General features: G+C 65.6%; 1 protein-coding gene across 1 annotated transcript in view; it reads right to left on the bottom strand.

Moving 5' to 3' along the window:
- The window catches only part of FXN (frataxin), a 32,998-nt gene that overhangs the window by 13,017 nt on the left and 1,708 nt on the right, over positions 1-18,273 (bottom strand). Inside the window, exon 2 of the mRNA XM_075597623.1 lies at positions 15,946-16,043. Coding sequence (XP_075453738.1) covers positions 15,946-16,043 — 98 coding nt within the window. The remainder of the gene's footprint in view (positions 1-15,945; positions 16,044-18,273) is intronic.

Genomic DNA, 18,273 nt, shown 5'->3' with positions numbered 1-18,273 from the left:
CCGGTGCACCGCGTGCGAGTATGGCCGGGGCCCGGTGCACTGTGTGTGAGTATGGGGGGGGCCCGGTGCACAGTGTGTGAGTATGGGCGGGGCCCGGTGCACAGTGTGCGAGTATGGGGGGGGCCCGGTGCACAGTGTGCGAGTACGGGGGGGGCCCGGTGCACAGTGTGCGAGTACGGACGGGGCCCGGTGCACAGTGTGTGAGTATGGGCGGGGCCCGGTGCACAGTGTGTGAGTATGGGGGGGGCCCGGTGCACAGTGTGAGTATGGGGGGGGGCCCGGTGCACAGTGTGTGAGTATGGGCGGGGCCCGGTGCACAGTGTGTGAGTATGGGGGGGGCCCGGTGCACAGTGTGAGTATGGGCGGGGCCCGGTGCACAGTGTGAGTATGGGCGGGGCCCGGTGCACAGTGTGTGAGTACGGGGGGGGGCCCGGTGCACAGTGTGTGAGTACGGGGGGGGCCCGGTGCACAGTGTGTGAGTACGGGGGGGGGGCCCGGTGCACAGTGTGTGAGTACGGGCGGGGCCCGGTGCACAGTGTGTGAGTACGGGGGGGGCCCGGTGCACAGTGTGTGAGTACGGGCGGGGCCCGGTGCACAGTGTGTGAGTACGGGGGGGGGCCCGGTGCACAGTGTGAGTACGGGGGGGGCCCGGTGCACAGTGTGTGAGTACGGGCGGGGCCCGGTGCACAGTGTGTGAGTACGGGGGGGGCCCGGTGCACAGTGTGTGAGTACGGGCGGGGCCCGGTGCACAGTGTGTGAGTACGGGCGGGGCCCGGTGCACAGTGTGAGTATGCGGGGGGCCCGGTGCACAGTGCGTGAGTATGGGGGGGGGGCCCGGTGCACAGTGCGTGAGTATGGGGGGGGGCCCGGTGCACAGTGTGTGAGTATGGGGGGGGCCCGGTGCACAGTGTGTGAGTATGGGGGGGGCCCGGTGCACAGTGTGTGAGTATGGGGGGGCCCGGTGCACAGTGTGTGAGTATGGGGGGGCCCGGTGCACAGTGTGCGAGTATGGGGGGGGCCCGGTGCACAGTGTGTGAGTATGGGCGGGGCCTGGTGCACAGTGTGTGAGTATGGCGGGGGCCTGGTGCACAGTGTGTGAGTATGGGGGGGGCCGGTGCACAGTGTGTGAGTATGGGGGGGGCCCGGTGCACAGTGTGCGAGTACGGGCGGGGCCCGGTGCGCAGCGTGCGAGTATGGGGGGGGCCCGGTGCACAGTGTGTGAGTATGGGGGGGGCCCGGTGCGCAGCGTGCGAGTATGGGCGGGGCCCGGTTCGCCGCGTGCGAGTAGGGGCGGGGCCCGGTGCACATTGTGTGAGTATGGGGGGGGGGCCCGGTGCACAGTGTGTGAGTATGGGCGGGGCCCGGTTCACCGCGTGCGAGTATGGGCGGGGCCCGGTGCACAGTGTGCGAGTATGGGGGGGGGCCCGGTGCGCGAGTATGGGCGTGGCCCGGTGCACAGTGTGCGAGTATGGGGGGGGCCCGGTGCACAGTGTGTGAGTATGGGGGGGGGCCCGGTGCGCAGTGTGCGAGTATGGGGGGGGCCCGGTGCACAGTGTGTGAGTATGGGGGGGCCCGGTGCACAGTGTGTGAGTATGGGGGGGGCCCGGTGCACAGTGTGAGTATGGGCGGGGCCCGGTGCACAGTGTGAGTATGGGCGGGGCCCGGTGCACAGTGTGTGAGTACGGGGGGGGCCCGGTGCACAGTGTGTGAGTACGGGGGGGGCCCGGTGCACAGTGTGTGAGTACGGGGGGGGGGCCCGGTGCACAGTGTGTGAGTACGGGCGGGGCCCGGTGCACAGTGTGTGAGTACGGGGGGGGGCCCGGTGCACAGTGTGTGAGTACGGGGGGGGGCCCGGTGCACAGTGTGTGAGTACGGGGGGGGGCCCGGTGCACAGTGTGAGTATGCGGGGGGCCCGGTGCACAGTGTGAGTATGGGCGGGGCCCGGTGCACAGTGTGAGTATGGGCGGGGCCCGGTGCACAGTGTGTGAGTACGGGGAGGGCCCGGTGCACAGTGTGTGAGTACGGGGGGGGGCCCGGTGCACAGTGTGTGAGTACGGGGGGGGCCCGGTGCACAGTGTGTGAGTACGGGCGGTGCCCGGTGCACAGTGTGTGAGTACGGGGGGGGCCCGGTGCACAGTGTGAGTACGGGGGGGGCCCGGTGCACAGTGTGTGAGTACGGGCGGGCCCGGTGCACAGTGTGTGAGTACGGGGGGGGCCCGGTGCACAGTGTGTGAGTACGGGCGGGGCCCGGTGCACAGTGTGTGAGTACGGGGGGGGCCCGGTGCACAGTGTGAGTATGCGGGGGGCCCGGTGCACAGTGCGTGAGTATGGGGGGGGGGGCCCGGTGCACAGTGCGTGAGTATGGGGGGGGGCCCGGTGCACAGTGTGTGAGTATGGGGGGGGCCCGGTGCACAGTGTGTGAGTATGGGGGGGGCCCGGTGCACAGTGTGTGAGTATGGGGGGGGCCCGGTGCACAGTGTGTGAGTATGGGGGGGCCCGGTGCACAGTGTGTGAGTATGGGGGGGCCCGGTGCACAGTGTGCGAGTATGGGGGGGGCCCGGTGCACAGTGTGTGAGTATGGGCGGGGCCTGGTGCACAGTGTGTGAGTATGGCGGGGGCCTGGTGCACAGTGTGTGAGTATGGGGGGGGCCGGTGCACAGTGTGTGAGTATGGGGGGGGCCCGGTGCACAGTGTGCGAGTATGGGGGGGGCCCGGTGCACAGTGTGTGAGTATGGGCGGGGCCCGGTTCACCGCGTGCGAGTATGGGCGGGGCCCGGTGCACAGTGTGCGAGTATGGGGGGGGGCCCGGTGCGCGAGTATGGGCGTGGCCCGGTGCACAGTGTGCGAGTATGGGGGGGGCCCGGTGCACAGTGTGTGAGTATGGGGGGGGCCCGGTGCGCAGTGTGCGAGTATGGGGGGGGCCCGGTGCACAGTGTGTGAGTATGGGGGGGGCCCGGTGCACAGTGTGTGAGTATGGGGGGGGGCCCGGTGCACAGTGTGAGTATGGGCGGGGCCCGGTGCACAGTGTGAGTATGGGCGGGGCCCGGTGCACAGTGTGTGAGTACGGGGGGGGCCCGGTGCACAGTGTGTGAGTACGGGGGGGGCCCGGTGCACAGTGTGTGAGTACGGGGGGGGGCCCGGTGCACAGTGTGTGAGTACGGGCGGGGCCCGGTGCACAGTGTGTGAGTACGGGGGGGGCCCCGGTGCACAGTGTGTGAGTACGGGGGGGGCCCGGTGCACAGTGTGTGAGTACGGGGGGGGGCCCGGTGCACAGTGTGTGAGTACGGGGGGGGGCCCGGTGCACAGTGTGAGTATGCGGGGGGCCCGGTGCACAGTGTGAGTATGGGCGGGGCCCGGTGCACAGTGTGAGTATGGGCGGGGCCCGGTGCACAGTGTGTGAGTACGGGGGGGGCCCGGTGCACAGTGTGTGAGTACGGGGGGGGCCCGGTGCACAGTGTGTGAGTACGGGGGGGGCCCGGTGCACAGTGTGAGTACGGGGGGGGCCCGGTGCACAGTGTGTGAGTACGGGCGGTGCCCGGTGCACAGTGTGTGAGTACGGGGGGGGCCCGGTGCACAGTGTGTGAGTACGGGCGGGGCCCGGTGCACAGTGTGTGAGTACGGGGGGGGGCCCGGTGCACAGTGTGAGTATGCGGGGGGCCCGGTGCACAGTGCGTGAGTATGGGGGGGGGGGCCCGGTGCACAGTGCGTGAGTATGGGGGGGGGCCCGGTGCACAGTGTGTGAGTATGGGGGGGGCCCGGTGCACAGTGTGTGAGTATGGGGGGGGCCCGGTGCACAGTGTGTGAGTATGGGGGGGGGGCCCGGTGCACAGTGTGTGAGTATGGGGGGGCCCGGTGCACAGTGTGTGAGTATGGGGGGGCCCGGTGCACAGTGTGCGAGTATGGGGGGGGCCCGGTGCACAGTGTGTGAGTATGGGCGGGGCCTGGTGCACAGTGTGTGAGTATGGCGGGGCCTGGTGCACAGTGTGTGAGTATGGGGGGGGCCGGTGCACAGTGTGTGAGTATGGGGGGGGCCCGGTGCACAGTGTGCGAGTACGGGCGGGGCCCGGTGCGCAGCGTGCGAGTATGGGGGGGGCCCGGTGCACAGTGTGTGAGTATGGGGGGGGCCCGGTGCGCAGCGTGCGAGTATGGGCGGGGCCCGGTTCGCCGCGTGCGAGTAGGGGCGGGGCCCGGTGCACATTGTGTGAGTATGGGGGGGGCCCGGTGCACAGTGTGTGAGTATGGGCGGGGCCCGGTTCACCGCGTGCGAGTATGGGCGGGGCCCGGTGCACAGTGTGCGAGTATGGGGGGGGGGCCCGGTGCGCGAGTATGGGCGTGGCCCGGTGCACAGTGTGCGAGTATGGGGGGGGCCCGGTGCACAGTGTGTGAGTATGGGGGGGGCCCGGTGCGCAGTGTGCGAGTATGGGGGGGGCCCGGTGCACAGTGTGTGAGTATGGGGGGGCCCGGTGCACAGTGTGCGAGTATGGGGGGGGCCCGGTGCACAGCGTGTGAGTATGGCCGGGGCCCGGTGCACCGCGTGCGAGTATGGCCGGGGCCCGGTGCACTGTGTGTGAGTATGGCCGGGGCCCGGTGCACAGTGTGTGAGTATGGGGGGGGCCCGGTGCACAGTGTGTGAGTATGGGGGGGGGCCCGGTGCACAGTGTGCGAGTATGGGGGGGGCCCGGTGCACAGTGTGTGAGTACGGGCGGGGCCCGGTGCACAGTGTGTGAGTATGGGGGGGGCCCGGTGCACAGTGTGCGAGTATGGGGGGGGCCCGGTGCACTGTGTGTGAGTATGGCCGGGGCCCGGTGCACAGTGTGTGAGTATGGGCGTGGCCCGGTGCACAGTGTGTGAGTATGGGGGGGGCCCGGTGCACAGTGTGCGAGTATGGGGGGGGCCCGGTGCACAGTGTGTGAGTATGGGCGGGGCCCGGTGCACAGTGTGTGAGTATGGGGGGGGCCCGGTGCACAGTGTGAGTATGGGCGGGGCCCGGTGCACAGTGTGAGTATGGGCGGGGCCCGGTGCACAGTGTGTGAGTACGGGGGGGGCCCGGTGCGCGAGTATGGGCGTGGCCCGGTGCACAGTGTGCGAGTATGGGGGGGGCCCGGTGCACAGTGTGTGAGTATGGGGGGGGGCCCGGTGCGCAGTGTGCGAGTATGGGGGGGGCCCGGTGCACAGTGTGTGAGTATGGGGGGGCCCGGTGCACAGTGTGCGAGTATGGGGGGGGCCCGGTGCACAGTGTGTGAGTATGGGCGGGGCCCGGTGCACAGTGTGTGAGTATGGGGGGGGCCCGGTGCACAGTGTGAGTATGGGCGGGGCCCGGTGCACAGTGTGAGTATGGGCGGGGCCCGGTGCACAGTGTGCGAGTATGGGGGGGGGCCCGGTGCGCGAGTATGGGCGTGGCCCGGTGCACAGTGTGCGAGTATGGGGGGGGCCCGGTGCACAGTGTGTGAGTATGGGGGGGGGCCCGGTGCGCAGTGTGCGAGTATGGGGGGGGCCCGGTGCACAGTGTGTGAGTATGGGGGGGCCCGGTGCACAGTGTGTGAGTATGGGCGGGGCCCGGTGCACAGTGTGAGTATGGGCGGGGCCCGGTGCACAGTGTGTGAGTACGGGGGGGGCCCGGTGCACAGTGTGTGAGTACGGGGGGGGCCCGGTGCACAGTGTGTGAGTACGGGGGGGGGCCCGGTGCACAGTGTGTGAGTACGGGCGGGGCCCGGTGCACAGTGTGTGAGTACGGGGGGGGCCCGGTGCACAGTGTGTGAGTACGGGGGGGGGCCCGGTGCACAGTGTGTGAGTACGGGGGGGGCCCGGTGCACAGTGTGAGTATGCGGGGGGCCCGGTGCACAGTGTGAGTATGGGCGGGGCCCGGTGCACAGTGTGAGTATGGGCGGGGCCCGGTGCACAGTGTGTGAGTACGGGGAGGGCCCGGTGCACAGTGTGTGAGTACGGGGGGGGGCCCGGTGCACAGTGTGTGAGTACGGGGGGGGCCCGGTGCACAGTGTGTGAGTACGGGCGGTGCCCGGTGCACAGTGTGTGAGTACGGGGGGGGCCCGGTGCACAGTGTGAGTACGGGGGGGGCCCGGTGCACAGTGTGTGAGTACGGGCGGGGCCCGGTGCACAGTGTGTGAGTACGGGGGGGGCCCGGTGCACAGTGTGTGAGTACGGGCGGGGCCCGGTGCACAGTGTGTGAGTACGGGGGGGGCCCGGTGCACAGTGTGAGTATGCGGGGGGCCCGGTGCACAGTGCGTGAGTATGGGGGGGGGGCCCGGTGCACAGTGCGTGAGTATGGGGGGGGGCCCGGTGCACAGTGTGTGAGTATGGGGGGGGCCCGGTGCACAGTGTGTGAGTATGGGGGGGGCCCGGTGCACAGTGTGTGAGTATGGGGGGGGCCCGGTGCACAGTGTGTGAGTATGGGGGGGCCCGGTGCACAGTGTGTGAGTATGGGGGGGCCCGGTGCACAGTGTGTGAGTATGGGGGGGGCCCGGTGCACAGTGTGCGAGTATGGGGGGGGCCCGGTGCACAGTGTGTGAGTATGGGCGGGGCCCGGTGCACAGTGTGTGAGTATGGGGGGGGCCCGGTGCACAGTGTGCGAGTATGGGGGGGGCCCGGTGCACAGTGTGTGAGTATGGGCGGGGCCTGGTGCACAGTGTGTGAGTATGGCGGGGGCCTGGTGCACAGTGTGTGAGTATGGGGGGGGCCGGTGCACAGTGTGTGAGTATGGGGGGGGCCCGGTGCACAGTGTGCGAGTATGGGGGGGGCCCGGTGCACAGTGTGTGAGTATGGGCGGGGCCCGGTTCACCGCGTGCGAGTATGGGCGGGGCCCGGTGCACAGTGTGCGAGTATGGGGGGGGGCCCGGTGCGCGAGTATGGGCGTGGCCCGGTGCACAGTGTGCGAGTATGGGGGGGGCCCGGTGCACAGTGTGTGAGTATGGGGGGGGCCCGGTGCGCAGTGTGCGAGTATGGGGGGGGCCCGGTGCACAGTGTGTGAGTATGGGGGGGCCCGGTGCACAGTGTGTGAGTATGGGGGGGGCCCGGTGCACAGTGTGAGTATGGGCGGGGCCCGGTGCACAGTGTGAGTATGGGCGGGGGCCCGGTGCACAGTGTGTGAGTACGGGGGGGGGCCCGGTGCACAGTGTGTGAGTACGGGGGGGGCCCGGTGCACAGTGTGTGAGTACGGGGGGGGGCCCGGTGCACAGTGTGTGAGTACGGGCGGGGCCCGGTGCACAGTGTGTGAGTACGGGGGGGGCCCGGTGCACAGTGTGTGAGTACGGGGGGGGCCCGGTGCACAGTGTGTGAGTACGGGGGGGGGGCCCGGTGCACAGTGTGAGTATGCGGGGGGCCCGGTGCACAGTGTGAGTATGGGCGGGGCCCGGTGCACAGTGTGAGTATGGGCGGGGCCCGGTGCACAGTGTGTGAGTACGGGGGGGGCCCGGTGCACAGTGTGTGAGTACGGGGGGGGCCCGGTGCACAGTGTGTGAGTACGGGGGGGGCCCGGTGCACAGTGTGAGTACGGGGGGGGCCCGGTGCACAGTGTGTGAGTACGGGCGGTGCCCGGTGCACAGTGTGTGAGTACGGGGGGGGCCCGGTGCACAGTGTGTGAGTACGGGCGGGGCCCGGTGCACAGTGTGTGAGTACGGGGGGGGGCCCGGTGCACAGTGTGAGTATGCGGGGGGCCCGGTGCACAGTGCGTGAGTATGGGGGGGGGGCCCGGTGCACAGTGCGTGAGTATGGGGGGGGGCCCGGTGCACAGTGTGTGAGTATGGGGGGGGCCCGGTGCACAGTGTGTGAGTATGGGGGGGGCCCGGTGCACAGTGTGTGAGTATGGGGGGGGGCCCGGTGCACAGTGTGTGAGTATGGGGGGGCCCGGTGCACAGTGTGTGAGTATGGGGGGGCCCGGTGCACAGTGTGCGAGTATGGGGGGGGCCCGGTGCACAGTGTGTGAGTATGGGCGGGGCCTGGTGCACAGTGTGTGAGTATGGCGGGGGCCTGGTGCACAGTGTGTGAGTATGGGGGGGGCCGGTGCACAGTGTGTGAGTATGGGGGGGGCCCGGAGCACAGTGTGCGAGTACGGGCGGGGCCCGGTGCGCAGCGTGCGAGTATGGGGGGGGCCCGGTGCACAGTGTGTGAGTATGGGGGGGGCCCGGTGCGCAGCGTGCGAGTATGGGCGGGGCCCGGTTCGCCGCGTGCGAGTAGGGGCGGGGCCCGGTGCACATTGTGTGAGTATGGGGGGGGCCCGGTGCACAGTGTGTGAGTATGGGCGGGGCCCGGTTCACCGCGTGCGAGTATGGGCGGGGCCCGGTGCACAGTGTGCGAGTATGGGGGGGGGGCCCGGTGCGCGAGTATGGGCGTGGCCCGGTGCACAGTGTGCGAGTATGGGGGGGGCCCGGTGCACAGTGTGTGAGTATGGGGGGGGCCCGGTGCGCAGTGTGCGAGTATGGGGGGGGCCCGGTGCACAGTGTGTGAGTATGGGGGGGCCCGGTGCACAGTGTGCGAGTATGGGGGGGGCCCGGTGCACAGCGTGTGAGTATGGCCGGGGCCCGGTGCACCGCGTGCGAGTATGGCCGGGGCCCGGTGCACTGTGTGTGAGTATGGCCGGGGCCCGGTGCACAGTGTGTGAGTATGGGGGGGGCCCGGTGCACAGTGTGTGAGTATGGGGGGGGCCCGGTGCACAGTGTGCGAGTATGGGGGGGGCCCGGTGCACAGTGTGTGAGTACGGGCGGGGCCCCGGTGCACAGTGTGTGAGTATGGGGGGGGCCCGGTGCACAGTGTGCGAGTATGGGGGGGGCCCGGTGCACTGTGTGTGAGTATGGCCGGGGCCCGGTGCACAGTGTGTGAGTATGGGCGTGGCCCGGTGCACAGTGTGTGAGTATGGGGGGGGCCCGGTGCACAGTGTGCGAGTATGGGGGGGGCCCGGTGCACAGTGTGTGAGTATGGGCGGGGCCCGGTGCACAGTGTGTGAGTATGGGGGGGGCCCGGTGCACAGTGTGAGTATGGGCGGGGCCCGGTGCACAGTGTGAGTATGGGCGGGGCCCGGTGCACAGTGTGTGAGTACGGGGGGGGCCCGGTGCACAGTGTGTGAGTACGGGGGGGGGCCCGGTGCACAGTGTGTGAGTACGGGGGGGGCCCGGTGCACAGTGTGTGAGTACGGGGGGGGGGCCCGGTGCACAGTGTGTGAGTACGGGCGGGGCCCGGTGCACAGTGTGTGAGTACGGGGGGGGGCCCGGTGCACAGTGTGTGAGTACGGGGGGGGGCCCGGTGCACAGTGTGAGTATGCGGGGGGCCCGGTGCACAGTGTGAGTATGGGCGGGGCCCGGTGCACAGTGTGAGTATGGGCGGGGCCCGGTGCACAGTGTGTGAGTACGGGGGGGGGCCCGGTGCACAGTGTGTGAGTACGGGCGGGGCCCGGTGCACAGTGTGTGAGTACGGGGGGGGCCCGGTGCACAGTGTGAGTATGCGGGGGGCCCGGTGCACAGTGCGTGAGTATGGGGGGGGGGGCCCGGTGCACAGTGTGTGAGTATGGGGGGGGCCCGGTGCACAGTGTGTGAGTATGGGGGGGGCCCGGTGCACAGTGTGTGAGTATGGGGGGGCCCGGTGCACAGTGTGTGAGTATGGGGGGGCCCGGTGCACAGTGTGTGAGTATGGGGGGGGCCCGGTGCACAGTGTGTGAGTATGGGGGGGCCCGGTGCACAGTGTGTGAGTATGGGGGGGCCCGGTGCACAGTGTGTGAGTATGGGGGGGCCCGGTGCACAGTGTGTGAGTACGGGCGGGGCCCGGTGCACAGTGTGTGAGTACGGGGGGGGGCCCGGTGCACAGTGTGTGAGTATGGGGGGGGCCCGGTGCACCGCGTGCGAGTATGGCCGGGGCCCGGTGCACAGTGTGTGAGTACGGGGGGGGGCCCGGTGCACAGTGTGTGAGTACGGGCGGGGCCCGGTGCACAGTGTGTGAGTACGGGGGGGGGCCCGGTGCACAGTGTGTGAGTACGGGGGGGGGCCCGGTGCACAGTGTGTGAGTACGGGGGGGGCCCGGTGCACAGTGTGAGTATGCGGGGGGCCCGGTGCACAGTGTGAGTACGGGGGGGGCCCGGTGCACAGTGTGTGAGTACGGGGGGGGCCCGGTGCACAGTGTGTGAGTACGGGGGGGGGCCCGGTGCACAGTGTGTGAGTATGGGCGGGGCCCGGTGCACAGTGTGTGAGTATGGGCGGGGCCCGGTGCACAGTGTGTGAGTATGGGCGGGGCCCGGTGCACAGTGTGTGAGTACGGGGGGGGCCCGGTGCACAGTGTGTGAGTACGGGCGGGGCCCGGTGCACAGTGTGTGAGTACGGGGGGGGCCCGGTGCACAGTGTGAGTATGCGGGGGGCCCGGTGCACAGTGCGTGAGTATGGGGGGGGGGCCCGGTGCACAGTGTGTGAGTATGGGGGGGGCCCGGTGCACAGTGTGTGAGTATGGGGGGGGCCCGGTGCACAGTGTGTGAGTATGGGGGGGCCCGGTGCACAGTGTGTGAGTATGGGGGGGCCCGGTGCACAGTGTGAGTATGGGCGGGGCCCGGTGCACAGTGTGAGTATGGGCGGGGCCCGGTGCACAGTGTGTGAGTACGGGGGGGGCCCGGTGCACAGTGTGAGTATGGGCGGGGCCCGGTGCACAGTGTGTGAGTACGGGGGGGGCCCGGTGCACAGTGTGAGTATGGGCGGGGCCCGGTGCACAGTGTGAGTACGGGCGGGGCCCGGTGCACAGTGTGAGTACGGGCGGGGCCCGGTGCACAGTGTGTGAGTACGGGGGGGGGGCCCGGTGCACAGTGTGAGTATGGGGGGGGCCCGGTGCACAGTGTGAGTATGGGGGGGGCCCGGTGCACAGTGTGTGAGTATGGGGGGGGCCCGGTGCACAGTGTGTGAGTATGGGGGGGGGCCCGGTGCACAGTGTGTGAGTATGGGGGGGGCCCGGTGCACAGTGTGTGAGTATGGCCGGGGCCAGGTGCACAGTGTGTGAGTATGGGGGGGGCCCGGTGCACAGTGTGTGAGTATGGGGGGGGCCCGGTGCGCAGCGTGCGAGTATGGGCGGGGCCCGGTGCACCGCGTGCGAGTAGGGGCGGGGCCCGGTGCACAGTGTGCGAGTATGGGCGGGGCCCGGTGCAGTGTGTGAGTACGGGCGGGGCCCGGTGCACAGTGTGTGAGTACGGGCGGGGCCCGGTGCACAGTGTGCGAGTATGGGCGGGGCCCGGTGCACCGCGTGCGAGTATGGGCGGGGCCCGGTGCACAGTGTGTGAGTATGGGCGGGGCCCGGTGCAGTGTGCGAGTATGGGCGTGGCCCGGTGCAAAGTGTGTGAGTATGGGCGGGGCCCGGTGCACAGTGTGAGAGTATGGGGGGGGGCCCGGTGCACAGTGTGTGAGTATGGGGGGGGCCCGGTGCACAGTGTGTGAGTATGGGCGGGGCCCGGTGCACAGTGTGTGAGTATGGGGGGGGCCCGGTGCACAGTGTGAGTATGGGCGGGGCCCGGTGCACAGTGTGTGAGTACGGGGGGGGCCCGGTGCACAGTGTGTGAGTACGGGGGGGGCCCGGTGCACAGTGTGTGAGTACGGGGGGGGCCCGGTGCACAGTGTGTGAGTACGGGGGGGGGGCCCGGTGCACAGTGTGTGAGTACGGGCGGGGCCCGGTGCACAGTGTGTGAGTACGGGGGGGGGCCCGGTGCACAGTGTGTGAGTACGGGGGGGGGCCCGGTGCACAGTGTGAGTATGCGGGGGGCCCGGTGCACAGTGTGAGTATGGGCGGGGCCCGGTGCACAGTGTGAGTATGGGCGGGGCCCGGTGCACAGTGTGTGAGTACGGGGGGGGCCCGGTGCACAGTGTGTGAGTACGGGCGGGGCCCGGTGCACAGTGTGTGAGTACGGGGGGGGCCCGGTGCACAGTGTGAGTATGCGGGGGGCCCGGTGCACAGTGCGTGAGTATGGGGGGGGGGCCCGGTGCACAGTGTGTGAGTATGGGGGGGGCCCGGTGCACAGTGTGTGAGTATGGGGGGGGCCCGGTGCACAGTGTGTGAGTATGGGGGGGCCCGGTGCACAGTGTGTGAGTATGGGGGGGCCCGGTGCACAGTGTGTGAGTATGGGGGGGGCCCGGTGCACAGTGTGTGAGTATGGGGGGGCCCGGTGCACAGTGTGTGAGTATGGGGGGGCCCGGTGCACAGTGTGTGAGTATGGGGGGGCCCGGTGCACAGTGTGTGAGTACGGGCGGGGCCCGGTGCACAGTGTGTGAGTACGGGGGGGGGCCCGGTGCACAGTGTGTGAGTATGGGGGGGGCCCGGTGCACCGCGTGCGAGTATGGCCGGGGCCCGGTGCACAGTGTGTGAGTACGGGGGGGGGCCCGGTGCACAGTGTGTGAGTACGGGCGGGGCCCGGTGCACAGTGTGTGAGTACGGGGGGGGGCCCGGTGCACAGTGTGTGAGTACGGGGGGGGGCCCGGTGCACAGTGTGTGAGTACGGGGGGGGCCCGGTGCACAGTGTGAGTATGCGGGGGGCCCGGTGCACAGTGTGAGTACGGGGGGGGCCCGGTGCACAGTGTGTGAGTACGGGGGGGGCCCGGTGCACAGTGTGTGAGTACGGGGGGGGCCCGGTGCACAGTGTGTGAGTATGGGCGGGGCCCGGTGCACAGTGTGTGAGTATGGGCGGGGCCCGGTGCACAGTGTGTGAGTATGGGCGGGGCCCGGTGCACAGTGTGTGAGTACGGGGGGGGCCCGGTGCACAGTGTGTGAGTACGGGCGGGGCCCGGTGCACAGTGTGTGAGTACGGGGGGGGCCCGGTGCACAGTGTGAGTATGCGGGGGGCCCGGTGCACAGTGCGTGAGTATGGGGGGGGGGCCCGGTGCACAGTGTGTGAGTATGGGGGGGGCCCGGTGCACAGTGTGTGAGTATGGGGGGGGCCCGGTGCACAGTGTGTGAGTATGGGGGGGCCCGGTGCACAGTGTGTGAGTATGGGGGGGCCCGGTGCACAGTGTGAGTATGGGCGGGGCCCGGTGCACAGTGTGAGTATGGGCGGGGCCCGGTGCACAGTGTGTGAGTACGGGGGGGGCCCGGTGCACAGTGTGAGTATGGGCGGGGCCCGGTGCACAGTGTGTGAGTACGGGGGGGGCCCGGTGCACAGTGTGAGTATGGGCGGGGCCCGGTGCACAGTGTGAGTATGGGCGGGGCCCGGTGCACAGTGTGAGTACGGGCGGGGCCCGGTGCACAGTGTGTGAGTACGGGGGGGGGCCCGGTGCACAGTGTGAGTATGGGGGGGGCCCGGTGCACAGTGTGAGTATGGGGGGGGCCCGGTGCACAGTGTGTGAGTATGGGGGGGGCCCGGTGCACAGTGTGTGAGTATGGGGGGGGCCCGGTGCACAGTGTGTGAGTATGGGGGGGGCCCGGTGCACAGTGTGTGAGTATGGCCGGGGCCAGGTGCACAGTGTGTGAGTATGGGGGGGGCCCGGTGCACAGTGTGTGAGTATGGGGGGGGCCCGGTGCGCAGCGTGCGAGTATGGGCGGGGCCCGGTGCACCGCGTGCGAGTAGGGGCGGGGCCCGGTGCACAGTGTGCGAGTATGGGCGGGGCCCGGTGCAGTGTGTGAGTACGGGCGGGGCCCGGTGCACAGTGTGTGAGTACGGGCGGGGCCCGGTGCACAGTGTGCGAGTATGGGCGGGGCCCGGTGCACCGCGTGCGAGTATGGGCGGGGCCCGGTGCACAGTGTGTGAGTATGGGCGGGGCCCGGTGCAGTGTGCGAGTATGGGCGTGGCCCGGTGCAAAGTGTGTGAGTATGGGCGGGGCCCGGTGCACAGTGTGAGAGTATGGGGGGGGCCCGGTGCACAGTGTGTGAGTATGGGGGGGGCCCGGTGCACAGTGTGTGAGTATGGGCGGGGCCCGGTGCACAGTGTGTGAGTATGGGGGGGGCCCGGTGCACAGTGTGTGAGTATGGGGGGGGCCGGTGCACAGTGTGTGAGTATGGGCGGGGCCCGGTGCACAGTGTTTGAGTATGGGCGGGGCCCGGTGCACAGTGTGTGAGTACGGGCGGGGCCCGGTGCACAGTGTGTGAGTATGGGGGGGGGCCCGGTGCACAGTGTGTGAGTATGGGCGGGGCCCGGTGCACAGCGTGCGAGTATGGGGGGGGCCCGGTGCACAGTGTGTGAGTACGGGCGTGGCCCGGTGCACAGTGTGTGAGTACGGGCGGGGCCCGGTGCACAGTGTGTGAGTATGGGCGGGGCCCGGTGCACAGTGTGTGAGTATGGGGGGGGCCCGGTGCACAGTGTGCGAGTATGGGGGGGGCCCGGTGCACAGTGTGCGAGTACGGGCGGGGCCCGGTGCACAGCGTGCGAGTATGGGCGGGGCCCGGTGCACAGTGTGTGAGTATGGGGGGGGCCCGGTGCACAGTGTGTGAGTACGGGCGGGGCCCGGTGCCCGCGTGCGAGTAGGGGCGGGGCCCGGTGCACAGTGTGCGAGTATGGCCGGGGCCTTGTGCACAGTGTGTGAGTACGGGCGGGGCCCGGTGCCCGCGTGCGAGTAGGGGCGGGGCCCGGTGCACAGTGTGCGAGTATGGGCGGGGCCCGGTGCACAGTGTGCGAGTATGGGCGGGGCCCGGTGCACAGTGTGCGAGTATGGGCGGGGCCCGGTGCACAGTGTGCGAGTATGGGCGGGGCCCGGTGCACAGTGTGCGAGTATGGGGGGGGCCCGGTGCACAGTGTGTGAGTACGGGCGGGGCCCGGTGCACAGTGTGTGAGTATGGGCGGGGCCCGGTGCACAGTGTGTGAGTATGGGGGGGGCCCGGTGCACAGTGTGTGAGTACGGGCGGGGCCCGGTGCACAGTGTGTGAGTATGGGGGGGGGCCGGTGCACAGTGTGTGAGTATGGGGGGGGCCCGGTGCACAGTGTGTGAGTATGGGGGGGGCCCGGTGCACAGTGTGTGAGTATGGGCATGGCCCGGTGCACAGTGTGCGAGTACGGGCGGGGCCCGGTGCAGTGTGTGAGTATGGGCATGGCCCGGTGCACAGTGTGCGAGTACGGGCGGGGCCCGGTGCCCGCGTGCGAGTATGGCCGGGGCCTTGTGCACAGTGTGTGAGTATGGGCATGGCCCGGTGCACAGTGTGCGAGTACGGGCGGGGCCCGGTGCAGTGTGTGAGTATGGGCGGGGCCTTGTGCACAGTGTGTGCGCCTGGGCCTCTGCCTCCAGCATCTCCTGCTACCACGCAACGACACATCGCCTTGATGACATGACACGCTAGGCCTCTTGCCCGCCCTTGCCATATCCCCTATATTTATTAATTCACCACTCTGTGCACCATTTTAGAGACTGATCTGTGAGAGGGAGGACCACAGTACACCTTGGGCATAGTATTTCTCGGGGTCCCCTTTATCCATTCATTTTCTTTTACTAATTGCAGCATATTACAGTTAAGCTCATTGGGTTTTTAATCCCTGGTGCGCATTGTGTGCATTCTTTTCTTTTCATTTAAGGTGCCCCCCTTCTGGGGGTCACCCTGCTTTAGGAGCCTACTGGGGAGACGCTCCGCACACATGCTGCAAGGGGAGTTACATCTCCAACATACCATACATCTGCAGCACGAGCGCTGAGTTTTCTACATTATCTGCCATCAAGCTCATTGGGTTTGCACCTCATATACCTGTCATTTGAAACCAGGGGAGATTGAGAGAGGGAGAGAGGGAGAAGAGGGAGAGAGGGAGAGAGGATAGCGAGGATAGCACAGAAAAGCAAAGCCATTTTTCCCTGCTAAAAAAAGTCTAGAAAAATGCCATCTAAGGCAATGCTAGCTTTGTAAAGCAGATCTCATGAATTCTCCTCTCTTGATAAAATTACCAAGGATTGTATTATACAACATTAATCCCTGTACTATTTTCTACAAACCACAGACTAGTAACATCAGATTACACACAAACGCCTCCCAATCTCAAAATACCAGTACTTATTGAGACTACTTTACCTTGTATTTATCAACGTTCCTGTCCTTCTAATACTAGAAAGTAGACAATCCCTGTGCGTAGTGTCTAGAAGCCGACTGATGGTCTGAAGTTCTTGATGCTAAAAAAGTAAGAGGTGCCAGTTAACGTACCTTCCCTGATCCACATATCTTATTCCACTATTCATTTACTACAGGTCTAATATATAAATCAATCAGACGGTCTTATGATGTTACAAGGGTCACCTATAGTATGTTAATTAACCTCAGGCTATTAAAGCAGCAGTTGAAGCAATATCCTACATGTGTTTTTTTTTTTTTTAATAAATCAGTTCTGTACTATGAGAAAATACCATTTAAAAAATGAATGAGAAAATAGCATTTAAAAAAAAAAAATTTTTAAAGACATTTTTAATGTTTCTAATGTAGGAATGATTTCCAAAGTGACAGCCCCTTTCCCTTCTGATAGGCTCTGGCTCTTGAGCCCCACCCTGTCTCTAGCAGTGCACCTATTGTGTCTAGTAACTGCCTAGTCAGTCACATTCCAGGAACTACATTGCCCAAAATGCTGTGCAAGAACTGAATTAAATAACCCTGAGCAAGCAATCTATTACAGTCGATTACAGGAGTACGGATCGATCTGCAGCTTAGCTAATCACTTGTCAGTGTGCAGATTGTATTTATGCACATATTGAATGGAAAAAAAATATTTATTTGTTTTTTAAAACGGCAGCTTGAAGTGCAGCTTTAAGGTGCTTTGCAATGATTTTGCCTTATTTATATCAGAAAGCAGTGTGGTTGTGGCAATATGAAACTTTTATAAACTACAATATAATGTGTCTAACAGTCATTTTTGCCTCTCTTACATATCACTTTAATTGTCGATGCTGAGCTGCTGCTTACTAATGTGCCTAAGAAACTCAAGGCACATGTATCAAACTTGGAAAAAAGTAAAAAGCCCCACCAAAGTCAATGGGGCTTCCTGTGCAGTAGTACTTAAATCGGCGCTGTTACACTTTACAGAATAAAGCCCTAAGATATTAAAGAACTAGCCAGCAATATGGAATTTATACAATCTACTTTAAGTCTATGCCCCCTATACAAGAAAATATAGAGTGCATATTACATACTATGTGTGTATACACCCCGATAGATATGCAATTCTGTGTGAACAACATTTTACAGAAAGTGGTGCCATAATCAGGTTTTTACATTAAAAATAAATAACCTGGAAATGTGTGTTTCATTGTTAAACATAATTTCCAAAAACTAAAAAAAACACAAACTTTTTTTTTTCCATTTTCAAATGAAATGTAGGAATCGTGCTATTCCCTTATGCATTACATAAAAATTTGCATTGGCAATTTATGTACAAATAAGGGAGAGTTTAGTACCCACCGCTGCCAAGAGAGAGAACTACATTTCATACAATTACAGACAGTCCTCGGTTATCCAACGGAATCCGTTCTGGAAGTAGCGTTGGATAGTGAAACCGTCGTCATTTTTTGTGAATTGTATAGTCTGGTCCAGGGGTGCGCAAACTGTGTGGAGCGCGCCCCCGCCCCCATTGGTTGCAGAGGTCACGGTTGCCATGGGTCACTTGACGTCACACGACACTGCCGCACCGAGGTAAGGGGGGGCGGGTGCGACAATGGAGGAGAGCAGGCAGGGGGGGCGCAGCAAGAAAAGTTTGCGCACCCCTGGTCTTGTCTATAGAGGTAGAATTCCGTCACGAAACGCGTAGGGTGGTTCTATTGGCTTCAAGACCAGTATCATTCCCTCCCTATTGAGTTGTGTCCAGCCCAGACTCTGTCCGAGCCCCAGCTGTACTGACTTCCACGACCTCCCCCTGTACCCGCGCTATACTGTGACGTCATCAGCACACCGCGCGACCAGCAGGCCTGTGTGCGCGGCGGTGCTGTCAGAGCAGCGTGGAGTTCCGGATCATCCGTGTGGCACCGCCCGTAGACCGTGCGGGCCTGTGAGTGCGGCCCTTATGTGGATGGAGCTATTGCTCCGTTTAGTAAGCTTTTAAACTTGTGATTGCCCATTCATTCCAGGCTGTTTCTGGGCGGTGACGTCCCCCTCAAGCCGCTCAACGATCGAAGGCAATTCCAGCTACACCTGTTTGGTCGTGTGGGGTGTGTGCGTCTTGGAGCGGGGGCTTTCCCAACCGGAGCGGCCGCCTTCACTGCTGCAGTGACTGACACTGCTTGCCTGCACCGATACCATAAGCCCAACCGGGCTTTCCTGTGAGGATCCGGTTACCTTGCCGCATACTTTTCGTAATTAACAGGGACCAGAGACGCTACAAATTTGTCATATTTATTTGGTGGTAGCGGCAGATTAAAG

Source organism: Ascaphus truei, chromosome 1 (assembly GCF_040206685.1).
Source record: "Ascaphus truei isolate aAscTru1 chromosome 1, aAscTru1.hap1, whole genome shotgun sequence".
Lineage (NCBI taxonomy): Eukaryota > Metazoa > Chordata > Amphibia > Anura > Ascaphidae > Ascaphus > Ascaphus truei.
The sequence above is the reverse complement of the archived record's forward strand: the minus strand, read 5'-3'. Positions and strand labels throughout refer to the sequence as shown.